This window comes from Mytilus galloprovincialis, chromosome 2 (assembly GCF_965363235.1).
Source record: "Mytilus galloprovincialis chromosome 2, xbMytGall1.hap1.1, whole genome shotgun sequence".
Taxonomy (NCBI): Eukaryota; Metazoa; Mollusca; class Bivalvia; order Mytilida; family Mytilidae; genus Mytilus; species Mytilus galloprovincialis.
Genome location: NC_134839.1, coordinates 25473172 through 25500434, shown reverse-complemented (window position 1 = coordinate 25500434; position 27263 = coordinate 25473172). Strand labels below are relative to the sequence as shown.

The 27263-nt window shown below is 31.7% G+C and overlaps 3 protein-coding genes across 5 annotated transcripts in view; 1 reads left to right on the top strand and 2 right to left on the bottom strand.

The window, feature by feature from the left end:
• Window positions 1-5967: 5967 nt before the first annotated feature.
• LOC143063229 (surfeit locus protein 4-like) lies at window positions 5968-13338 on the bottom strand. The gene is made up of 4 exons (XM_076235236.1): window positions 13188-13338; window positions 10147-10410; window positions 9164-9207; window positions 5968-6568 (listed from the first exon to the last, which is right to left on the bottom strand). Exons 1-4 carry the CDS (start codon window positions 13236-13238, stop codon window positions 6115-6117), a joined length of 813 nt encoding a protein of 270 aa, XP_076091351.1. The 5' UTR covers window positions 13239-13338; the 3' UTR covers window positions 5968-6114.
• Window positions 13339-13535: 197 nt separating this feature from the next.
• Window positions 13536-24478, top strand: LOC143063227 (transcriptional adapter 1-like). Of its 3 annotated transcripts, none has more exons than XM_076235233.1 (10): window positions 13536-13688; window positions 17872-17908; window positions 18688-18742; window positions 19381-19446; window positions 19678-19781; window positions 20666-20732; window positions 22000-22184; window positions 22545-22693; window positions 23517-23673; window positions 24289-24478. In XM_076235233.1, exons 1-10 carry the CDS (start codon window positions 13618-13620, stop codon window positions 24448-24450), a joined length of 1053 nt encoding a protein of 350 aa, XP_076091348.1. In that variant the 5' UTR covers window positions 13536-13617; the 3' UTR covers window positions 24451-24478. The 3 variants fall into 3 exon arrangements, with proteins under 3 accessions (XP_076091348.1, XP_076091349.1, XP_076091350.1); XM_076235234.1 differs by having other exon boundaries at window positions 13537-13688; window positions 22000-22130; XM_076235235.1 differs by having other exon boundaries at window positions 13626-13672.
• A 1936-nt stretch (window positions 24479-26414) lies between these two features.
• The window catches only part of LOC143063226 (carnitine O-acetyltransferase-like), a 47945-nt gene continuing 47096 nt past the window's right edge, over window positions 26415-27263 (bottom strand). The window contains exon 14 of the mRNA XM_076235232.1: window positions 26415-27111. Within this exon, the coding sequence (XP_076091347.1) occupies window positions 26896-27111 (216 nt within the window). The 3' untranslated portion in view covers window positions 26415-26895. The remainder of the gene's footprint in view (window positions 27112-27263) is intronic.

Sequence of the window (27263 nt, the reverse complement as noted above, 5' to 3'; positions counted from 1 at the left end):
TTTTAAAACACAGATTGGTGTTCGTGTACTAACTGCATACTTATGCCGTTATTAACGGAATGTCTATGTTGCCACTAATTTACTCTCTTTGATCGTAATATTGAATTGGGTGAATGCATAAGTAACAGCATCGATTTCATAACAGTTTGTCTGAACCCGGTTGTTCTTGAAACTAACTATATAAGTTTTTTTTTAAGTACAATCGTATTCATATTATACATGTTAAATGAATGAACAAATATTAAACCTATCTGTTTATTGTTTTCCGTCCATGTCTGCTCATCGCCAGAAATAAAGTTTGTCGCACGAAAAAATGGTGTTAATTCCAGAGTCAAAATTTAAAGAACTTATTTTCCATGTTTTCTGGTATTGTTCGAAAGAGAATTGACCTAACAGAAGAATTACTATCTTAGGCTGTCAGTAACACATGTAGAGTAGTGGGTCGTTGTTGGACATGCAAATCTTATAAAGTGTATCATCTGTTAAATTTGCAGGTCACTGAAAGGGGAAGTTCCATACGGAAGTAGGTTTTGAGATTGATTTTTTTTTATATCCAGTGACACATTTTACATGCGTATTCTTGAACGTTTGATACATCATTTACTCTCAAATTGCAAAAAACGAAAACTTCCACTTGTATTTATAGTATTTGTTGAAATAGTCCTCGTCTCACAACGTATAATACTCTATCTATTTGACCAACGATGTTCAAAAACAAAAGACAGCGAATTTTATGTCATCTTTCCCTATTTTTGAATGTAACTTATAAGGCTGTTCAACTGGCAAGAATACCGCCAGAGACATATATACATGTCTCTGATACCGCTAAAGCGAACAAGCAGTTTATTCTTTAAATTGCTATCATATCACGGCAAGAAAGAAAATAAATCCCGAAATTGATTTGAAACTTTAATACTCAATAGTTTTCCTAGAAAATACTCACACCCCTTTGGGATTATTAGTGTACGTCCAGTTGCATATATTTTACATGAATGTCGGAACAATTGTGATGATGACGAATTTCTTCCTTTATTCGAGAACAATCTAATTGATACATAAAACTGGGATTTTACTATGTTCATCACTTCGATGAACCAAAGCAAGATATATATCGACCTGTATTTAAATCAAACTGGTTCTCTTCTTCTTCTTTTGGTATACAATATAGTCTGATACATGTATATATTTTAAATTGCACTATAGTTCCGTAACTTTCTATCCAGGCGTATAAGCCAACATCGACAAGTGCGTACATTTTTTAAATCAATATTTTTGGTATGTACCAGTCTGTCCTTTACTATAATTGACAAATTACATTTTCCCAAATTAACCCTCGGAAAAAATATGTATATAGATTTTTATTTCTTCAAATCTTTTTTTTTTTTGTGGTATTTTTTATATTTTCATAAATAATATTCTTTACACCAGAAATGTTATTTATAAACAAGCGTACGAGTTAAATTATTGGCATCATATCACTTTCGGACACACAAGACAGAGATGTGTATTATACACCTGATAGTTCAAAATGGAAAGTTATAAGTCTGCCGTGTACACTGATCAATACCTACAGAAGTGAAACGATGCATGAACTTGCAAGCCCGACAGGAAATCGCTTGAATACCCGGACGCGTCACCTGAGTCCTCACGCCCCTCACAATACCTTTGGGAGTAATACCTTTAGCCATGCTGGTGATCAGATGAGGAAAGATCCGAATTTATTTGAATAAAGTTTATTACTTTAAAGAATTATGAACGAATTAGATTTTTGAAAACAATTTTCACGGAACACTTATTTATTATTTGAACTGTGACTCTTTAACTAATTCCAATATTAACAGTTTAAAAATAACAGATATATAATAATGGTCATTTAAAAAAAAACTAAGAACATTTTCCGTATCAAGTTTATAGTTAGTCAGATAAAACAATCGTACGATTGACAAGATATCGACACGCAATTACGACTACATCGGTTACTGTAGTTTTGGTCCTTTGTGTTTTATAGACATATCGTGATTATAATCGTAGAAGATGACAAGATGGCGGAGCGTAGAAAATTGATACTCAAATTTTAAAATCGATGTTGATCTCTTATCTAGCGGAATAAAACTTTAATATCTATAAATTTGAGCCTTTTTATACAGAATGGACATAATATCAATTTTTGATTTTTTTGCGAAGTTTCCCTTTAATGCTCTTCAACATTATACTTGTTTGGTTTCTGACCATTTTCATCTGAGCGTCACTAATGAGTCTTGTGTAGATGCCACGCGTGTCTGTCGTATCAAATTACAAACCTGGTACCTTTGTAACTATTTTATTCCAACATTTTCAGGGTAGATGGAACTTTGTATGCTGACCAATTTTCGTGTTGTGCATAAAAATTCTGAATAAAATTACAATTAGAATCGCACAATATCAGGTATTTATGTACTTTTTAATGTTTCTATATAATATGTACTCCAAGGCTCAACCTTTGTTGTTTCTGCAACATTCCAGTATGAAAGCATGATTTCATATCAGCCGATTTTCCTATGGTTTGCTTTCAGTTACTGTCAGCATTTTTTTGAAGCAGCATTGTTTACTTCTCCCTTGCTTGGACTTTTGGTTTTGTGTGATCAAAAGTATTAACTTATTGTTCAAAAACTGGTATTTTTTGAGAACTATATAATGACCTCCATTATTTCTATAGAATTTCAGTTTCAGGAATAGTTTAATTTAAGCTTTGGAATTTAAGGGAGATACATGTAACCATCCTTCTTTCTTGGTTTTTGTTTTTCATGTGAAACACTAATCTGGATGTTTTGTAACTATCATAAATGATGTCAAATTCAACTAAAATCATACTTTGAGGCTAAATGCTGACACTTTTGTTTCAGATGAATAATCTGAGTTAACTTAATTCAAATTTTAGTCTTTAGAAATGTTCAGTATAATTAAAGTAAAATGTATACAATGCAAAACAGTAATGGACAAACACATTATTTTTTCAAAAAATAATCCGTTGTGATCATCCTCAAGTTGCTATTAATTGTTGAAGTTTCTGTTGTGTCGTAGTTCTCTTATGTTCGATGTGTTTCCCTCAGTTTTAGTTTGTAATCCGGATTTGTTTTTTTCTCAATCGATTTATGAATTTCGAACAGAGGTATACTTTATTGAATTCTTATTTTTGTTCTGTCCTCTGAGATAAGTGACACATTATAACAATTGAAATCCCCTATTACAAATATCCTTTTTTCCAATCTTTGAACACTAATTGATTATATTTTTGGCAGTTACTACATTTAGTGAATAAATTGCTGTTGACAGATTGTGAAATCTCATGTACATTCACAACACTCTAAATATTAATTTTATCCAAAATTGTGAGGAACTGCATTTCCATAGATTATTTATAAATCACCAATTTTTAATTGGATTAGAAATACCCCAATTTCATTCAATATTGTAAGGGAAAAGAAATATTACCTACTTGAAATTTACAAAATGCCTTTTACACCATTGGAAACTCAGAAACAAACAAATAAACACCCAACATTCAATCACCTTTATTTTTTGCAATATTTATACAGCACTTTCAACACATGCACTATAACAAATAGGAAGGGGTATTGGTACAAACAAAATGTACACTGATTTTTATAAGTAACAAATAAAATGGCAATGAAATAATACGCAAAACATAAAGCACCAATCTATACGACGGTCTTACATATTGAATCTTTGGTCTAAGAGCAGTGGATTACAGTATAGAATGTTATAGTGATATTAAGGTGAAAAAAATATGTTTTTACAAATGATGGTGGCAATATGTCAGATTGTTAAGTAATATGAACCACAGTCATAAGATCAGTCATAAATACATCATGGGGAGGTAATGTCTGAAACTGAAACTGAAGCCAGTTATTATACATGTATATACAACTGAACAATGTGGTAGGTTAAATTATTATCAAATATTTTACGGAAAATAAACATATTGCAAATAAAACATAATGCTTTAAGTATAGAACAACCTTAGCTTGCCAACTATTCAAATACAATGTCATCCTGGCTACCATTAATAGATGAAATGGGTAATGCATACATTTCTTTCAAAAGATAGCTTAAAAAGGATCCATATTTTGCCTAAACCACACATGCTACACATTACAAAGCACAAAACAATTGAGATGTCCTTACATACAGATACTCTCTGTGCTGATTTATTTTTCCTTTAAACATTAAAACTGAACCCATATACCTTAAAACTTTATTTCTTCCTTTTTAGAGACAGTCTTTCAAATACTTCTCTTTGATTTTGCTGCTTTTACAACAAATAAAAAAATAATTAGGTTTTATAAACATAAACCATTACCAAAAACTATAAATAGGTGCTTTCATTTTGCTTACATTTAAACATAGAAAAACATAAGATATTAAGAAATTTAAACATATAATGTTTGCATATTTTGAAATAACTACATGTAATTATGAAAGCTATTTCAAAGAAGTATTTAAAAACAGCTGTTTTTAATCTTTCAGTACAAGATTTTTCTGAAAACATGACAAATTAACAATGTATTCAACAAGACAAAAAAATGGGATACATTGAAAAACAAAAGACTAGTTTACTTGAATAATAATCCATTATCACTACAATGTAATAGATTACATATCACAATCTCTCTGTTCTATAAACATCAATTGGATAGGAAACAATTAAAACTATTAATGAAGAGGCGGATTTAGGGGGGGGGGGGGGGGGCAGGCCCCCCTTTTTTGGGAAAAAATTTGGTTGCTTATATAGGGAATCACTGAAGCTTGACTGGAGCGGGCCCCTCTTAGGTCAGTCAGTGGGCCCCCACTTATGAAAATTTCTGGATCCGCCACTGTAATGATTACCTTTCTTTAAAAAACCTGTGTACAATGTCCCTAAACAATCATCCCATACACAACACAATATTGTGTGGTAAATCTGTTTAACTGTTAAGTATTTAAACTGAACTAGAATTTCAAACATATAAGTATGTTCTTTGAGGTGTATTTGTATGTTTGGTTTAAAACAATAATAACTGCTGTTTAACATATACATTGTATGTAAAACTGAAAATACAGGACAGGAAGATTGGAGTAGATGGTTTAGAATTGAACATTTAAATGATTCATATATACATCTGTCATGTCTTTCACAAACTACCATATAGACAACACTATCACAAGCTGGACTTAAAAAATAACAGTTACCTTCTCTACTCAATATCATGGTTCAAGTGTCTTTGGACAAGCTTTGGGAGACAACTTTATAAATATGTAACATTTTCATTATAAATTTATCTTGAACAGAAATTACAAATTAACAAACATTTCCACTCTTACATTTCAATTATGTATGAAGTATTTGATAAAAGTGAATGATAGCTTTTCAATCTCGTAATAATTTTGTAATTTCAGTGAACACAATTACATACAGATCCAAATTTTCCATAATTCTGTAAAAGGAAAAGAAAAGCAAAAAAATCTGTGCATTGTTCAATTATATGATCAACAACGGTATGTAAGTAGATGGAACCTATTTCCATGACATTGAAAAGATTCTTTGTCTTTTTCATGTGGTTAAAAGATTTGGGATTCATCATTGTTCATTGGGTTTGTAAATTTAGTGATTTAAAATAATAAGTACCCATTTAGAATCTGAACAAAAGCTACAAATTTATTATATATATTGATTCTCAATTTCTCATTGTTTGAAACCCAAAAGTATTTCAACATGTTCAAGCTTGTTAAAATTTACAATCAACTAATGCTTCATCTTAATGAAAATTTGTTTGTTTTAATAATTAAAATTGAAATAATTGGAATATCAATTTAAGATAGGATTTTTATCACCAATTCTAAATTCACAAAAAAAAAAACCAACATTTACATTACTTCGCCAGGATTTTAGATTTTTTTCTCTCTCTGAGTAAAGATGAAAATGAGGACTTCTTTTATTTTCTTGACTTCAGACCTGTCCTATATACTTGTAAACAATAACAATAAACACATACACATATTAGTCTGTGTAATGAACACAGTCCCTTTCCAGACATATACATGTTAAATGTCAGTCACTATTGTAATGATAGGTAACTACCACTTCTTTTTGTGTTCATCCATGCTAACACCACCGGGACCATATGCAACCACCAAAAGTAGTCCTCCAATAACCGACAGTGTCTGGAAGAAATCATACTTCAGGAAGTCTCTCATAGGTTTGTACGAAGGAATATTCCACCATGCATTGAAATAAACATTAATACATGTTAACCAAGCTACCAATACAAGGGCAGATAATTTTGTTTTGTAACCTACTGCTATCAATATTATAAGCGCTGTGCCAACCAAATTTTGAATAATTTGGAAAAAGTCAAAATCTAATCTTAACAAAGTAAGAAACATAAGAACTAATAGAATTCTTCCGCTAAGCTGCATATACTGTTTTGGGTTGTTTTCTCCAATTGAGGGTAGGCCTGCAAACAGACTCTTTCCTTCAGCTTTATCTTCAGCTAAAAGAAGTACAACTCCACCAACTAAAGCCAGATTCCTGAAATACATTAAATATCAATTGATCAATCATGTCAATAGGATTATAGGATTAAAATATTTTCTGTTTCATTTTTGACATTTTTCACTGTATATCATCTCAGTCTGCACCAAAATTTTTTCAAACTACTAGTCAGTATTCTGACATTTTCCTTATTAGGCCAAATAAAAATATATGTGTGGTTACAGTAACCCTACCTTCCCTCCTTTTTCGTCTTAAAAATAGCCTACCCTGAAGATTTTATTGTCATTTTTCATTAAGCACTGTTAAAGTCAGACTCAATGTAAAAAAAAAAAAAAAAAAAAAAATCCCTACCTACAATGACCTACCTACCCTAACTTACTGGAACCACACATACTATTTTATTTGGCCTTGGCTAAAACAAAGTTTTGCAAAAACTAATTAGTCCAAATAAAAATTTACTAGTCTGGGCCACAAGACTGGTGACTAACAATATTGCAGACTGTCATCTGTATTGATTTGAAAATATTGCCCAGCCATGATCATAAGAATATAACATCATCTTTTAAATTTGTGCATAATGCATACATGTATGTACAATATACACAAATTTCAGATCCGGAAATACTGTTACATACATTTTTTTTATTACTTTAATTAAAGACAGATTTTAGAGAATTTGCATTAATCCAGCATATTTGATTATTTGTATACATGTACATGATGAATTAATGCAATATGTGAGGCTCCATGTTGAAGGCAGCACCTCGACCTATAATGGGTTACTTTTATAAATAGTTACTTGGATGGAAAGTTGTCTTATTGGCACTCATACCACAACTTCCTATATCTACATATGTATGTAGTACATTTGTAGTATGTATGCTCAACATTTCAATTTCAGAACTAAATTTTGATACATGAACTCCCCATTGTGCTTCCAAAAGTATGTAAATGTAGACAAAAAAAATAAATATTTTTAACATTATATCATGTACATGTATTTTTTTTCAAGCATTGTTTCCTTTTAAGACATTGCTTATTAAATCCTTTAATAGTAACATTTGAGTTTTCCATTAATTCACATTTATTTCATACATGTCATATAAATACATGTATATTGCATGTATAAAATCAAAAGCTTCAAAGTTATATATGTGAGTAATGTTGATTCATGCACAGCATGCACATAGATTCATTTATTTACCATGTTGACATGTACTTGCTAGTCAGCTTAAGAAAGATTACAGGATTTTGTATGCAGTAAGGCCTAAATTAAAATATTGTTTGTTTGCCCTTTATCGACCTTGTTTTGAAACAGGGTAGGTTAAATATTTTATTTTTCTTTCCCAAAAAATAACCTAGATCGGAACATTTTTTGTTTGTCATGGGTAGGCAGGTAGGTATAATATTTTATTTTATAGATCTATACTAAATCTGCATGATGTTATTTTTGTTTTTATTGCTTTTGTGTAAGTTATTATGCTAATAAGTTTCTGAGACTATTAGATGATTAGTATATATAATATTCCAAGGAAGTTTGAAAAAAAAATTATCATGTAGAATGTGAAGTTAATTCATATCAACTTCATATCAACTACTACAATGTTTTATTTTGTTTTCAAATATCAAAATATAGGGCTGTGCAGTATATTTTCAACGTTTATATGCCTGGAACTTTTCATGCTTTTCAAAGTTTTAACTTGCACTAATATTCTGTACAACGTACCTTGTACGCTTACCTCGACCTAAAGGTTTTCTGTAAGAGATAACTTTGTCCTGATAAAGTATGTCCAGCAGACATACATTACTAGTAGAAAAAGTCCCTAAAGTGTTTAAATGTTCGTGTGTGCCTGTGTTTCCAATAAAAATGCTTCAAGACTTGAAACTCAATTGTCACGTATTTTACATCGCATTTATAAATGATCTGTATGGAAAAACTTGGCAATTTTCTCCACTTTACAGACCTTTGGTTTGTGTCAGATATAAATAATATATCAATGCTGGTTGAAAGCATTGTTAACTTAATCATCCTGATCTATGGATCACAAAAGGCCATCCCTACATAGGATACAGTGTCCGTTTACAAAATATTTTGTACACACATTGATAACTTTGTATTGGACGAACTTTGTTTGAATGAACCCTGCTCTTCAAGTATATCAACATCGATTTCAAACATTGTCAAACAAATGCTTTGAAACTCTAAATGCAAGTGTTCATGTCAAACGCTGACGCTCACATGATAGCAACTGGACTAGACCTTATACGGGAAAGATAAAACCAGAGGATTCTGGTAAAAAAGTTTAGAGCGGGAAATACAAATATAAGATTTTTGGTAGGAACGAAAAACTAAAATAAAATCTTGCTGGTAAATACAAATAAAAGATTTTCAGGCGGAACGAATTGACATGATTGACAGGGTCGGTCGGTAAAGGGCATACAAACAATATTTTAATTTAAGCCTAAGGTGTTATATTTATAACAAGTGACTTTTAATTATTTTGGAGGTAGAGTTATCTCCCTCAGTCGTAATCATACATGTACATTGTACATTTCTTTGACTGACATAGACAGTATGGTGTTAGTTATACAATTGTGTACATGCATCAGAATTATTCCCCTTTTACTCACCTTAGAAGAAATTTTACATCCCATAATATACTGTAAGCTATTGTCTGAAAAAAAGAGAATACAAGATTTTTAACAAAGGCATACTACATGTACTATAAGCACTTAACATCTTAAAGAGTCTATATTTTCAATGTAATTTTACTATCTATATGAGTAAAAATAAATGAGTGGTATATATATACATCAACGAGACAGCAATCCTACACAAAGTAAAATATGGTTTATCATTTCAGTTTTTTATGATCACCAATGGTAAAACCAAAATAAGAACACATTTTGACATATGTACAAAAAGTATATAATCCGAATTAAAGTGTAGAATGCTACAGTCATGACAGTGGTTCAATAATATACATACATGTGACTATACGGTATGAGCTTTAGTTGTTTATTTCTGTAGTCTTTTGTGGATAGTTGTCTCATTGGCAATCATACATTGTACCTTATCTTTTTTTAACATTATGGAATTCTTTAACTCTTTATAACAATCTCTGAATCAGGTTAAGTTTACATTGATACTGAATATTTCTCATGGCCACAATATAATTATATTACACATTCTAAGGATTGATTCATCCTAAATACCATGAATACTAAAATATTGAAATGAGCAGCATCTTAAACATTGTTAAAAGAAATTAAACCAGGCAACAAACTGCCTGTAACAAGTCAGGAATATGACAGTTCTTGTCCATTTGTTGTTGATGAGTTTAGTTATTTGATTTTGCCATGTGATTATGGACTTTCCGAATTCTTTTTCCTCTAAGTTCAGTATTTTTGTGATTTTACTTTTTTCATGTAAACAGAACTTTGAGAGAAAATAATCATCCTAACATGTATATTGCAACTTCTTTTGTCTAAAATACTATCAATTGCAGAAAGTGTAACATTTCATACTATGTTTGTATGTTTTTCTGAGAGTTTCAATATAATATAAATATGATGTACATGTACACATGATAAATAAAACGACAAGTTTATACCTGCAAGCAAATTATCCCCAATAAAACTCCACACGCTATTGGAACTTTCTGTCGACTAAGTACCATAACACATCCTCCTAACTGGCCAAACAAATTCAGCAATACAAACAGGGTGGCTAAAAAGTAGCCACATCCCCATGTTGAGTCCATGTAGTCTCTTTGTTCTCCCCATTGTGTCCACATTCTTATCCCATCCTCAAGAAATGTGCTGATTAAACAAAACCTTGCAACATGTGGTAATATATGTTTACTTTTTCTTAAAACCTAAAAATATAAATTAAATATTCTATTTCTATTTTTGTGTGCTGAAAGCAGCTAACAGTCGCATCATACATGTATTAATTCATTGGTAAACATCATACAAAAATAAATCATAATCCAAGTACAAGATATGACATTAGGAATGTCGATCTTAAGAGTTAACCAAGACTGAAAAGTTCTGTGTTTTTTCTTCTCTATAATTTTTGTTTTTAAAGAACTGTTTGAATTTCTGGCTTTAATTTACTTTTCTATGTCTGTATGTCATGAATGTTAAACTAAATGCAAATGTTGGGATATTTATCATGCTTACATGTATACGGTATCTTAAACTAGCTGTGACCAAATAAGGTGGAAAAGACCAAATAAGGTGGAAAAGACCAAATACATCAGTTCAATAAAAAGTAGTTGTAATATGCTTAGGTATATCTTTCTATTATTCAATTATGACCCATTATGATAAAGCAAGATCATAGTTTTCATGAATTGGGCCAACATTAAAAATATCTTTGTTTCCCCTCTCCCGACTGAAGTTGTTAGGGTATGGGTAGGTAGGTAGGCAAATTATTTTATTTTATTCCTTGATATGAATTTCTATATTGAAAGTACAAAATTCAACAGGTAAGGCTCAAGTCAAGAAAAGTGGGGTTTTCCCTGTATTCTAATTCAGTGTACACCACAGTTTTCTGGTGTAAAAAAAAAAACAGTATATAGGGACCTTCTTTTTTTTCCCTATTCATTTAACATGTTTAATGTAATGAAATCTACAAAAGCACACATTCTACTTGTGATAACAATGCTTAATGATAGCAAGTGTTTTTTTTAGTTAAAAAATCAAGCTTATTTCAAGTCTAATTTGATGCATAACTCACAACAAAACAATTCCTTTGTTCACCAATTCATACCTTGATCATCAATTATGAGATGACAAAAAGATACATGTATGTTAATCACTTGGGAATTAAAATTCAATGAATAAAAATTTTCAATAGAAGTGAACATAATTCAGTTATGTTCAGTTACACCTGGATCATGCAGCTTGGTCAATTGATTCCTAAACAAAGATTTGTATGTTTTTTCAAGTTCTAGAAGAAACAAGGCTTCACTTTATATTCATGTTTTGTATTTCCTAAAATACTTATAAGTATTTACGAATTCTACTGATGCAGTTATAACGTTAATACGTGTCCTTTTGTAATTTTCATGCCATAAATGAAATCCCATTTAAACTGGTTTTTTTCACACCAGAAAACAGGGACGTTCCCTGAAAGCAGGGAATACATGTATCCCACATTTCCCGACTTGTGCCCAACCTGTTCAAAGACAAAGTAGATAGATTTTAAAGCATGAGTCAGACCATTTTCACTCCAAGTCTTTAAGATTTTATCCTTTAAACAGGAACAGAGGTTAGACACAAAGCAAATCAAGATGCACTCAGCGGGTTAAAAGATGCTTCAGTATTTTTTTTATTTTCAAAAAAAGATCACCCTTGCACTCAAACAAATCGTGTGGAAAGCATTTTGTTTGTTTTCCTTGATTCCGAATCATGTAGACGCTTCAATGCAAAAATACCTTGATTTAAAACGCTCGTTGACTACAGCATCGGAAAGGTATCACCAAAACCCAACGATCGTTGACTACAGCATCGGAAAGATATCACCAATAACCAACATAGCAAAAAAAAAAAAAAAAAAATAGTGGACAAGAATGGCCAATAAAATTTTTCGGGTCGCGGTGATTTTGCCTGGTCGGTCGTGTGAGGGGAAACAAACAATATTTTATTTTTGGCCTTGTCTTAAAATGTTATGTAAATCATACACAGATTTTACAACCTCTCTACACTTCTGTTAGCATGGGTATAATTAGTTCCAATATGATATACGGTATGTTGATCCCATGACCATACAGTGAAAGTATAGCCATTTTGTAACACGACTTATTCATACAATTTTGAAGATTTTACCTTTATGTGTACAATATTTCAGACCATATGGAAAAATTCAGTGTATTGATTGTTTGAAATTTTAAGGTATCATTATCGGTAAACGGACAGAAAGTCACAGGACAAAAAGTCACAGGACAAAAAGTCACAAATAATTTTTTGACAATTGTTGGAATATATAAGAGAAATATCTTGAAATATTTACTTTTTAATACATATTCATATTAAAGTTAATGGAATTTATCATTTTACTTGAAAAATGAAGATTTATTTTATTTTAATCATGCAAAGGACATATTTCTTGGCACCATGAAGCCATTTGAGTGCCAATCTACTTTGACATTTTGTTTTCTTAACAATTATTTGATCATCTTTGATATTTTATTGATAAATTTTGCTAACAAAGTTGGTTAATATACAATACATCAAGAAAAATACAAAAATATTTTTGTAAAAATAAGCGTTTTTTATTCAAAGAAAATAATCAGAAAAAATGAATTGTGACTTTTTGTCCTGTGACTTTTTGTCCGTGACTTTTTGTCCTGTGACTTTCTGTCCTACATTCTCATTATCATCACAATTTATCCCAATTCAACAAATGTATGCCAGAACCTGTCTAAATTATTAGAGAGCTTAATTTAATATTTTGTATATTCTTTCATATAAATAAAACTTTTAGTTGTTGCTAATAAATGTATGCATCTGGTAGCAAAACTAATGTAAAACCAAGAGCCTGAGGATGCTTTGAAACATCTGAAACTGAAAGTGTTTTGAGCCGGTTGCCCATTTTCATGTAAAAAGATTAAGATCTAAATGGGAAACCATCTTTTCTTAATAATACCTGATCAGCTACATCTTCTGCTCTATCCATTAACTCTCCTTGGCGTGGCATTTTGGTATAAGCACCAAAGTTCTGCTGATTTTTCTCAGCCACGTACCCCCATGAATTAACCGGAAGTACTCTTTATTATCATCATTGACAGAATCAAACTTGCAGACGAAAATTAACCAAAAAATAAGAAAAATACTTTCTTATTAAGTAAAAGTGTCATAAACATAGATATAGACACATATAAATATTTTATTGCAACAGCTGCATTAAAATGCTTTATGTTGAATGATGTAAATCATATCTTTTACATCATTTTCCTTTTTTATACAGAGGAGTGAAATTATTAAATGGAATGCTTGCCACGTTTGCATCGCGCGCCCTCTTGTGGAATGAAAGAAAAATAAACAAAGAGAAGTTAACTGCAAGGGCTTCCGTTAAAATGTCTGGGAGTTTGGATTTGAGCTTTGCTAGAAAACAACTTCAGGACACTCTTGGTGATGATATGACAGCGTATGCCTTTTTTGAAATTTCCTGGGGCGTAGCTCCATATACGCTGTCACGCCATGGCGTGCACATCGCGGGGTCTAAAAAAATAATTTACGCCGAAAAATAAAATAAAAATACAAACGAGTAAAAAATATAAAATTTAACTTAAACAAGAAACGTAGACAACGATACAGTATAACTATTTTAATAACGTCACAATAATATTTCCGTATATATCAACCCTGACAGAAATAAAATTTTTTCTGGTACTCAAAGTAAAAAAGCAGCCGTAAACATGAGCAGTTCAAAGCGTGACCAGCCGAAAGGGCAAACTTTAGACAATTTTTTCACCAAAATGCCTACTAACAGTACCAACGGTGATAGGCATGCAGAAACACAACCAGCAACAAATCAGGACAATATAGACTCTGAAACGTCAAAGGTTTACGATGAACCGGTAGGATAAGCGCCACATCAGTGTCAATGTCAAAGCCAGTACAAAAAAATCTGGGACCATCTTATCCAGATATTTCTTCGTTGAAAGATTCGAAATCATTAGGAAAAAATGTAAAGTTACAACTTTTGACTGACAAATGGAAAGATGTCCACACCTTCAAATTTCCGACAAGGTATATTCAATAAAAAAATGTAATTCACGTCGTTGAACTAACAGGACTGCAGGGGTTGTAAATCCACGTTTTTATTTGGATGAGGCCGTTGTAAATTTCGTACATAATTTTGGCAAAAAATGACCAACTGACGTTTGTTTCATTTTTATCTCTCAACTTTTGATCCAACCCTGAACAATTTAACGAATTACAATAACCTTTATATGAGTTTGACAGTCCTTTTGGTATATTTCGCCCCTCTTTTATATGTAAATTACGATAATGGTAAATATTAATCTGAATTCCCTCTTTAAATCATTGTGTTGAAAGGCTACTTCATATTGTTCTGTTTTGACACCTTCCTGTCGAAATAAGGCCTTAATGCATTAAAAATAAAATAAAATAGCCTTTCAAGACTTCATCCGATTCCGCAGTACACGTGTCGTTACTGAAATGTTGCGTTCCGAGCGAAATGATGATAATGAGTGTTTGGAACGAGCTATACCAAATCGCTCTAAAAAAGCAGAGGCTTTTGATATAGTTGAAAATGTTCCTAGGCGGTGTTGAAGACAAACCTCGAGAGCTAGCAATCCAGCCGAAACACCTAAGGATTACTGGCGAATTTCTCTCTACTCTACTATCCGTTTCTGGATCATATGATGACGGAACTTGATTCTCGACTTCTGAATTCAGAAAACCATTTTCATGCACAGTATCTTCTTCCGTGTGTATAGTCTGACAATAAATAATGACCAAATTGTCACAATTCATCAGACATACCTGATAGATATCGGGTTGTCTTTAGAAGACTACAAGAGAGAGGTTGAACGCTGGAGAGCTCGCTGTCGAATCCTACCTAGTGATAAAGTGCCGACAACACTGTGTCAAACGCTTGATATAGTTAACCCCGCATTGTATCTGTCTATTGATACAATACCTGTTGAGAAATGACAGATTATCTGCTTTGGGTTTTATGGACATCCACCGTGATTTTGAGGTCAATTTAGACAAGACCATGGACGTTTTTGTTGCAGCTATAAATGCGAAGGGCAGATTTTTGAAAATTATTCAGGATGTTTCTAATAAAAATGATCAAATACAGTCCTAATAATTTGCTATTCAAACCAATTTTAGGCCCTCAGAACGCACCCTTTTGCGTCTAGCCAAAAAAACAAATCTGGGGTGGGCGGGGGGGATTCCCCATAACGCCCCTGGTTGGCGTGCACTTCAAAAGGACCTAGCTACGCCCCAGATTTCTTTGCATTTGGGACTTGACCCTTTATGGATTATGATAGTGTAGTCCGTGATCACTCTGATGTTCAATGGCTGTTTTGCCAGACAAACTGGGGTGGGACGTCAGAGCTATATCAAAGTGGATATTTGCCTGTCCACAGTGACCCATCGATTCAGACATTTTTACTTTTAATTTCAAAAGTTACAAGAGATTTCGAACCTTGAGATTGGTATTAAGCATTTAGTGCCAACCACGATAACAATTGGAAGCTCTCAGACATTCAGATTACTTGCATCGTAAATGAACGAGGTGTTAGATACACCTTATCGGCTGACCCGGCCGCTTGAACTTTTGACGCATACAACAATCACTTTTTCATTGTGGCGTCAGCTATTTTGTTTTATGACGTCATAATTTTACGAGAACCTGTGTGATATCCAGTAATGGCGGACAAATAGCGATAAGGTGTATTATGGTCATTTGCATAAATCATCACTTTTTTCTCGTGGTCACGTGCTAATCTCTCGTAACTTTTGAAATTAAAAGTAAAAATGTCTGAATCGATTGGTCACTGTGAAAACTGTTTGAATATGGAAAAATAAAGCAGTCAGGATCCTACTTCGTCAAAATTATCTCCCCATTACGCCAGTTCATTTTCACAATCGTAAAAAATGGAAGCCATTGTAGCGATGACGCGCTACCAATTTTGCTCTTGGAAACCGATAAATTTATCCACATTGCACCAATACTATCCTTATATGTCAGTTATATTTTAAAAGACAAATGTATCAACTAGCTAATGAGCATCAGTTAATGATCTTGTCTGCATTGATTCAACTTAAAACTATTGTCTGATCGGTTGTTAGGTGGAATTTTCGAAAAATCATAAACATTTAAAAAAAATCTAATTAAATATTTCGTGGAAGGGCAGACTAGATTTTTTTAGTGGTTGAAGACTATAAACCCTAGTTATCAGACACAAAAAATTAGAATTTTTCAAAGATATGCATTTTCATCATCCAACTTGTAAGACTTTAGTCAAGTACTTTCAGTAAAAAAATAGCTATTCGAACACACCTTCCCTGTTTGTGTGACTCATTAGATAGGTATTTCACTTGACCCATATATTTCATCTTTTAGTACTGTTATTTTTTTGTGTTATAAAGTCAACCTGTAGCTTTAATTTATAAAAATGATAGAATCTGAAGCGAGAAGATGTATGAAATATTCTTACTTTGAACGATATCAAGACAAAATACTCAACTCAAACACGCCCTAACATAAAAAGGTGCACTCGATTTTCTCTTTTCGAAACAATTGTTACCTATTTTTTGGAATTTTTTCTTCAGTCACATAATGGAAGGGCAGACACGAAAATTACTGAACTAATAGATTGATATCTTTTCCGTCCGTGGTAATTTTTTCAAAAAAATCGGAGTTTATGCATTTTTGTCATCCAACTTGAAAGATACCCATGTCGTCGACTTGATATCTAATTGTTCTGCTTAACTATGTACTAGATAAATTGAAAACTTATGCAAATGGTGTTTTTGAAATAAAAGACCTCGTAATTGAGAAGAAAATTGCAGTTTTGTTTGTTTCTATTAACTTTTTAAAAATTTGTCTAATAGAGAGCTTCGATTCTTTTGTTCTATTTCAACCTGGTTTCCGACTGAAAGGGTGGCAGGTAGGTGAAGCTTTCATAAATGAAGAGATAAATGAAAAATGAACAAATTGATACCTAATTTATATAATTCCAAGGCGGTTTGTCGGCACCAGAAGCGACGAAGCAATGCATTTATTTTGGATGGGCAAATATCCACTTTTTGATATGGGACAAGCTCTGACGTCCCACAGCCCCAGCTTGTTGGATGTCAGAGTAATCTCTGACTAATGATAGTGTTACAACTTAATGGTTTTATATTGAAAGGTGATTGTCAATTTAAAATAAAATGAAAAAAAGTCACATCCATGTAGTCAAAAGAAAAGTATATATAACAAAAAAGTAAAAAATATCTGTTTGCACCTCTTCTTTTTAATCAACTATAATTTTAGCTGCAATATAAAATCAATTTTGATCAATGTCATTTAATTATTGATCTTCTTTTTTTAAACTTTAGTTTAGAATAAAACTGTTGAACCTTGTCCTTCCCCAGTTTTTAAAATGCCTCATACTTAAAAGTTAACATTTTTCTGACTTTATTTGTAATATTGTCATGATTGTCATAACAGTCTTAATAAACCGATATTAAATGTTCAGCTTCTAGCTATTTACAAAAGTACAATGTATTTCCGAATCATAATGACTATACATTTACTTCTGTAAGAATTCCAAATTACATTACAATATATATTTATATTGCAGATATCTACAGAATTTAAAGTTATGGTTTAAACAAAAGGTAAGTCATTAGTCTCATTATAAGAGTGTATCTTACACTGTGAAAGAATTGGCAAGGTTTTTGAATTTCAATGGTTTATTGAACCTTGATAGGGAGAATAATTTTTGAATAAAAGATTCCATTTATGCAAGAAAAACTTAATGAGGGTGGTATGATGATTATGAATTTTCCAGAATTTATCACTACTTATGACATAGTTCGTTGAGCACAACATTCTATACATTAATCATTAATGATTTTTACTTGTATACTTGAACATTCAAGTGACCAAATAATGTGTATGTGAACAACATGTACAAGGATTTACTATACAAATATTTGATGTGTATAGCCATACCTACCTTCTGCTGTTGTCTGTTCTATGGTCGGGTTGTTGTCTCTTTGACAGATCACAATTTTATTGCTAAGAAAATTGAATAAATTTTGCACAAGGGCATCTTTCCACGAATATGATATCTGTTATAAAAATATCCTTTGTTCAAGCTTCATTATATATATGGATGTTATTTCTTCCTCATGTTCATTGAGATATAAGTCATTTTGGTTGTTATGAGCCTTTAGATTTTTTATGTCAATTTTTTATCCTCTTGTATGTCATTATTTGAGCTTCTTGTATCAAATTGTATCTCAACCTTTGAGCCTAGGAAAATATTTCCTGTATCTTCTGCTTCTTTTCAAACATTGTCAAAAGCTTCATTTGTTTTTTCACATGTTTCAGTGCTAAGATATTTTTTTTTTTAAGAACTATCAATTTGATATTAATGACCTAAATCTTACAGATTTCCAAAGAAGATTTTGATCTAGAAGCCAGAAAGTTACTGACAGAAAGTACAGGTATTTACATGAATTATGATAGGCAAAAATGTTTTCTTAAATTTCTGTAGCATGGCAGAACTTCAAAATTTGTAAAGTTTATGTTATCTCAAATTCATTTTTTAGAGGGGAAATAATTCAATTTGCTTTCATACATGTAGCTTTATTTATTATTAATAAATTTGAAAGTGTAGCAGTTGCCTCCTTAATTTTAAACTTTCATTAATCATTTCTGTTTTAATGCTTTTAAGTTTTTGAAACTATGATTTGTTCATTTATTGGTTAAATTTTGTTGCAGAAGAAGGGAAACCTCACCATGCTCACCTGATATGATTTTGTAACTGAATCCATCTAACAATATCTTAATTTTGTTGTCTTTCATTCCAAATTCTCCTGCTACTCACATTCAAAATACATTTTTCAAATATATCTATATTGTATTCCAACATTCATGACATTTGTGTATGCTACAACCTGAGAACAAAATAACATACATAGCACATTTATGCGCTTGCTGATTGAGTTGAAATAAAAATAATAATCTGTTCTCTTCATCCTCTTTGCTCAAGCTAGCACAATTGATCTGAAGTCATTTAAGATGACCCAACTTAGCCCAACACATGCCCAAGATATAAAATATTTTTCTTTATTTATTTCAGTTCATCTCCACAATGAGTTCCTGTTGGCCATTATGTCAAGATGTCAGAGTTTAAGTACTTCATTAGGTATGTACAAACTTTATTAAAAATTATCCTTTAAATGAATTTCAAAATGATAAATGTAAATACTTTCAAATTTTACAAGAAGAGTAGAGGTATTTCAATTCTGCAGATGTTGATTAGTTGAACAGAATAAAGTATGTATTTTAATTGGCTATTTAGTCCTCTTCTTGTAGCACTGTTTATGTACCTGCATGTGTATTATAGCAATATAAAATAGACATGTGTTCATTTCAGTTCCAAGGGAGAGCAGCGTATCTGGACGTGTGTCTGAACAATCTCGAATTAAACAAAAAAGTAAATTACGGAGAAAATCTACCAGTTCTAGGAGTACATTACAGGTCTGTTCCATATAGCAAGGATAGAAAGTTTGGGGAGGGCAGAGTAAAATATGCCCTAGCTTTCACCAATATAATATCTCCACAGCAAAATGTCTACGGGTAATGTCTGTAAAATAAAACAAGATATATGTCATATAACTGCTATTGACACAACTTTCCACCAGAGTCCAAATGAAGTGTTTTTTAGCAACTGTAAATTGATTTGTAAGACTATGCTATTGTTCATAGCTTTGTCATGTTTGTGTTAAGATTTAATCATGATCTGGATACAAGAGCTTTAGTTAATAGCCTCAAGGATTATTGTTTTTTATACTCTTTATCGTGCATTGGTATTGGTGCATTTGAAACAGTATTGAAAGTAGAAAAATGGCAACGTCAATTTTCTGACCATTTTTTGAATTTAAAACTGAAGAAGTATTATGAATGTTTTAGATTACAGTAGTCAAATGTTCACTTTCCTTTTTTGCCTTCAAACTTTTTATATTTATAAAGGAATAGCTGCAAAAAAAGTCTGGCGTAATTTTCAGATCTGATCTAAACCTACATGTATAAATAAGCCACAGACTTGCCCAAAAGAATATTTGCTACAATTTTGGAAAATCTTCAGAATTGTTTAAAAGACTTTTGATTATCTTTCCTGTCATGTAATTCGGATTTATGGCAACATTGCCATTACCCATGTAACCATATAAATTGCACCACAACAAACCTAAATGAAACAAGATCGAAAGCAACAAAGCACCACAACAATCTAAAATTAAATTCAAATTGATACAAGGTCTGAGAGGAGTTTCACTGATAAGGGAGTAGAATTTTATCTCAAGTTTTGAATGCTATATTATTGGATATAATTTTATTAATTAAGATATGTATTCTTTTTTCAGAAATTTGTTCCTTCCAATCCAGTTAACTTTGCACCACAAGCAACTTATAAAGGGGGTGAAGAAATAAGTAAGTCAAGCATAACATTATTCTCAATGTTTTGGGGATATTAAGTGCTTGGTACATTATATTGAATTTTTTCTTATTTGTCAGATGAAACATGAATTCTATATCAACTGTTTTGAATCAAGAAACAAATTGATGAAACAGGTTTTTCAATTGTCAAAATGTAATGCTTTAATATAAACGAAACAATTGAATCCACATCAACATTGAAAATCTGTCCAAGGTTAGGGGATAGCCTTTTATAGTTGACTAAGTGATATGTTGGAGGCTGTACAGTGACCTATAGCGGTTTAATTCTGTGTCTTTTTGTATTTTGTGAACAGTGGTCTCATTGGCAATTATACCACATCTTCCTTTTTGGGTAAAGGTTACATAAAATGCAATCAAAACCCTATGTCACTGACTTGATATCTAAATCTTCCAAGGCTTATCACTACCTTTTCGATACAAAAAATATAGTGCATTGATCATAACATTTTATACATCCTATCCATGAACATTAAAAGAATTTAATCAATGTAATATATGCTTAGATATGCAAGTCACAAAATGATGTTGCACCTGTAGAGAAAATTACATTACTTTAGCAAGTTGCAGGAATTTAATATCTGTTCATAAAATATAAATGATGTCATTGTTAAAGTCATCTTTAAAATTGGAGTTGTCTCCCATTGTCCAGAATTTTAGCTGAATAAACTACAACCAATGCTTTATATACAATGCAATATTTAATTTTACTCTCACTGATAAATTAAAGCAATCTTTACCATTCAGTGTGTACAAGCACTTTGATTATATATACGTTTTAACCCATTGTCTGCCTGTTTGGTTCCATCAGTATTTCTGTTCCTACTATAAAACCCTTTTTCAGGAACTTCATAACAGAGCTTCTTCAAATTTTGTGTACTGTCAGTATTGTTTACTGTGCAGTGTGTCTACATCCATTGTTAGAATATCACAACACACTTTGCAAACTATTAACAATGTATATGTATCTATTTATTGTACTTTTCTTTCTAAAGCAGGCAGTTTATAGAGACTTCTTTATTCCATCCCTTCACTGGGTTTTTTTTGTTTAACTATCTGCAACTACTATTGAACCACTTGACAAAATTTTGTGAAATTCTGGTTACTCCTGGTTTCTCCACCTTTCAAAAGTGGAGGATTGGAAATAGCTTATAGTGCTGAAAGTGGTATTAAACACAAACAATTAATCAATAAATGTATTAATATTTAATTCATATATCTATGCCACCCGTTTATTTTGCAGATTTTGCCACAAGAGAATTAGCTGTTCCAGATATATCTATGGTCCAAGGTAGAATGTTAGTGTGTGCCTGGGAAACAGGATTAGAAGATGTATCAGATACAGCGGTCAAACTTATAATGCAGGCAATAGAGGTAAAAGAGGGGGGATCAGATACAGCGGTCAAACTTATAATGCAGGCAATAGAGGTAAAAAGGGGAGGGGGGGTTTGTGTGTTCCAGGGAAACAGGGTTAGAAGATGTATCAGATAGAGCAGTCGATATAATTATAATCCAGGCAATAAAGGTAAAAAGTGGGGGGAGGGGGGTATGCAGTTTGATAAACATATTATTGGTTAAAGCAAATTCATGGTACTTAAGCAGTGTTGATCAAAATAATTTTAAAGAAGAGATGTGATATTCTATTGCTGCTCTTTGCACAATATTCAATAAACTCTTAAGAAAATGAGCTCCATATCAAAAGTAGCAACAAAATTTAGCTGAAAAATTATATTTCAAAAATAAATTCCTATTAATTCAGGAAGTGAAAGGTTTCCTCTTTTATTTCAGAACCAATTAAAGAATATAATATCACAGGTATTATCTAAAAGAAGTGGATACAAAGTGAGAGAGAAGAAATTTAAATATGCCATGGGAACACAAGTGTTAAATCCTTATCTCAGACATACTTCTCAGATAGACGACACTTCAACAGAAAGGTATGAAATCTGGTGGAGAGTTGTCTCATTGGCAATCACATCACATCTAACTTTTATACACGTAACAAATCCTTACTGCCAACATTAGTCCACTTCTCAAAGATAAGACAGGTTTGCAAAAAGTTAGGAATGTTTGTATTGAATGATTGAGAAACTTTAACAAAATATCTCTGTTTACATCAAAGATTTGCCAGAGAATCACAAGAAATCATACTCTCATCTATACATTCTACATGTTCTAAAGAATAATGGGCAGCTGACAAAAATATTAGGACACTATTGAATAATTGAACCATTTTAAACAATGGAAAAATATATTTTTATTTAAGGATAATGATAAATGACAGACTGTTTCTCATATGAGATTTTTTTCTGTATAAATATATGCATGATATGTCAATGTAAAAAAAACAAGAACACAGAAAAACCAAAAGACACCTAGAGGTCTACATACGGTCATCAACAATTTGAATCTTGTAATCACCCAAAATATTTAAAAAAAATCTACCATTGTAATTGACACCATATTTGCTGAAGAAAACAATTTTTCAAAATGAAAGTTAAAAAGCAAATCATTTTGGTACTAAACCCTCCATTTGTTAAAATTAATCAGAAGCATGACGAAAGTTTTATGAAAAAAATATTGGTTCAAATAAAGCACTTACTGTTCTCATATTATAAAAAACAGGAACAAGTCGTAGGAAACAATGAAAACTTTTATCACAAGTTACTTGCAGGTACTAAACGCAAGCTAAAAGTACAGAATTTACATGCTTTCTTACACTTGTCTATTATACAAATATATTTTACTTTTTGTTGGTAGTGAGGCCACATCAATAACAGCAAACGCACTCCACATTCCCAGTCGTAAACCACCTTTTGATATTGGTAGTGCCCAGGCTGCAGAACAGTTATCAACAGCACAATTTCCTACTAGTAAAGGGCCAGTAACTCTGTTTGAATTGCTGGAAACATTACAGGTATGTAATTCATGCAGTGGTTGTCCTTTGTTGCTGTATATTATATTTGCATTTGGTTCAACGTTTTGTGCATAAATCTGGCTGTTTGTTTTCTCTTTTGAATAGTTATAATCTGAAAGTTCAAATCATTTATAGCAGATTTTATCTAACCTTGACCTCATGTTCATGGTTTATTGGTCAATGTTAGTTTATTGTGTTTTGAGCTGTTTTCAAGTAATAGGTCATATACATTTGGTATGGAATATTTGTATGGTGTACATGTCTGTCTGGCAGAGTTTTTCTGACCTTGACCTCATTGTCCTGAATCTTTAAAATTGTTAAGTTTATGAGATATTTAAGTAAATTGTTATCATTTAGACATTCAACATAAAATCAATGGTCAATAAAGGAGGAGAAACATTTCAAGGTGTGCCCTCTTGTTTTTTATTGAGCAAGTATTCTTCAGTGTTTTCTAGGCTGCACCTTTTTGAAACCATGGTAATCTGACCTTCATTTTCACTAATTAACAAGATACAAAACTATTTCTGACACTTATATAAGGAATATTTATGCTCTATTCAGAGTTTTCTCATTGTTACAGATTTTTGTTTTATTTTCTTTTTATTTCATTTCCAGCTACACAGAAGTTCTATAGCATCCCACTCTGTATATGCCCCTGCCATAGAAAGAGTTATCCACAAACTGTGGCATCCAAGTCGAGAGGAGATAAACCAAGAACATATTCATCATCAAGAAGTGACAATAAAACAATTACACAGTCAATCTATTGTCAGATAACACTAATAAAATATATTTGTATACATTTCACTTCTTGCAATTATCAAGCCATAAAATATTTTCATCAAATGCAGGTGCTTCTGGGGTGAGTGTTCTAAGTATCACTACCCTGTCAACACTGAGGGAGTTATTAGGTACATATCAGGTGTGTTTTACTCTAGGAAGTTAATTGACCAGGATTGACTTTTCCTACCGAAGGTTGGTGGTTCACTCCAAGTATTCAAGCTTCCTCGACCAATAAAAACAGAACACCAAGAAATAGCATAATAGTGGTGTTTAATAGCAAATTAAGGGGTTGAGATAGCAACACAATCTGTCTGACTTCATCAGTTCATGTAGTTTGAAAATGTTATCCACTTTTTTTATGGCCCCGCAACAAAGCTGTCGGTGCCATATAGTTTTACCCTTGTCCATAATACCGAAAATCTGAAATTCCATAATTTCGTCATTCCGCAACAAACCATTATACATAGTTTTTTTCTAAACGCCTTCAAATATTGGGCTGATATTTGGTATGTGAGTTTTACTATGATGAGTTACAGATCAAGATTAAGTTTAGTTCCGCTTGTCTAATTTTTACTGAAATTACGGGCTTTGGACTTTGATAAATTGTTGAAAATCAGTTATACAGACCTTTTTTCTAAATGCCTTCAGATATTGGGCTGATTTTTGGTTTGTGAGTTAACCATGATGAGTTACAGATCTAGTCTTAGTTTTGTTCTGCTCCGCTAATTTTTACCAAAATTACGGGCTTTGGACTTTGAAAAATTGTTAAAAATCACAGTTATAGACACATTTTTTTCTAAATGCTGTTAGAAATTGGGATGATTTTAGGCATGTGAGCTAACCAAGATGAGTTACAGATCAAGTTTAAGTTTTGTTATGCTCTGAAAATTACAGGCTATGGACAGATAAATTGTTGAAAATCACAGTTATAGACTTTTTTTCTAAATGCCTTCAGATATTGGGCTGATATTTGGTTTGTGAGTTATCCATGATGAGTTACAGATCAAGTTTAAGTTTCATTCGGCTCGGCTAATTTTTGCTGTAATTTCAATTTTGGGAAATTGGACTTATATAAATACTTGAAAATCACAGTTATATGGACCTTTTTTCTAAATGCTTTCGGATATTGGGTTGATTTTTGGTATGTGAGCTAACCATGATGAGATACAGATCAAGTTAAAAGTTTTGTTCCGCTCCGCTAACTTTTACCAAAATTAAGGGTTTACAACTTTAAAAATTGCTGGAAATCACAGTTATATAGACTTTTTTCTATACGCCTCCACATTTTGAGCTGATTTTTTATATGTGAGTCTTCCATCATGTTTGCGTCCACATGTGTTATTGAAATGGCAAATTTTTTCAAGTTTTTGAGACAGGGTCATTCGTGTCGCTTTGACACATCTAGTTTATCCATGCAGTCAGAAAACAAATAATGAATAAATACACATGATATTTTTTATTATAGCACCTTTAATTATACCAGTATAATCATACAGTTATTATAACCATAACTGCCATATTGGACAAATCAAAACAAAATAAAATCTATAAATCAAGGCTACATCTCTGCTTGAATGTACAGTTGCTCAGCTTTCAATGACAATATTTATAGAAGTTAAACCCATTCAACAAAATGCTAATGTGTTAATATAACAGATATATGTTTGTTGAAAGACAATAAATCATCACAAATAAATAAACTGTCCTATTGCTGCTGTATTTAAAGTCCTCATGTTTTTAAAAAGTTAAATACTAAATCGACTAGCTACTACACTGATATATATGTCATTATGTGTTTATAATACATGTCTAATGGTGTCCATGATAAAACAATTCCCATTCATTTATCAAGATCTTAATTTTAATTGAATTCATTCAACAATTCTTAAATTTCTAATTCAAAAGCCTATTGAAATCTCCTTTTTCTTTGGAATTTCTCAGTTGACATTTATAAAAAATCAAAGCATCACTTAGCAAAGTTGGCAAGGATTATCTAGAAAGCTTATCAAGTATTCTACTATATATACTTTTTTTCTGCAAATAAGTGGGTCAACTACAGTGTCAAATGAAATACGGGAGTTTCATTATTTTCATCCTTTGAAGAAATAAAGCATAGTCATGAGTCATTTTGAAAAAGTTCTAAGAGCCTAGAAATAGTATCAAAGGGTTTATATTTCTAATTCAGAAGTAAGAGATATATAAACGCACTTCATAACTTATTAAAAATCTTTAAAAGCTAATCAAACATATTATAAATAGAATACACATACATGCTTAGCAATGATTGAATAATTCACACTTAATCCAGCAAAAGCATAAGACTGGCTATTCATGCCTTACAATCATACACATGTATTTTGCTTCTGAGCTAGAAAACAGGAATAACATGATGATGATGAGGGTACATATCACATTAAATGGTAAATATGAACAAATATATCACAATTTTGCTTGTACAGATCCAGCCATAAGGTTTTTCATGTCTGTCAGACTTTGCCTAACCGAGTTAGCCATTTTATTAGAGTCAGTTTCTGGACTACAGTTGAAGGCAGACACACCAAATATAATCTGGGATTCCTGAGGATTATAACACAGTCCATAGCCATTAGGTACTACAGGACCAAATACTAAAACAGCTTCTTCTTTTGATGGAACCTGAAATCAAAAATGAATTATTGGTGTTGGCATAAAATCTGAAAGATTTTTTCTTTTTACACAGATCTTAATTTTACTGATGCAAATATATGAAAAAGCATTATTCAAAATTATGATAATTGACCTATAGAGTTTAGGGGGTACAGATAATA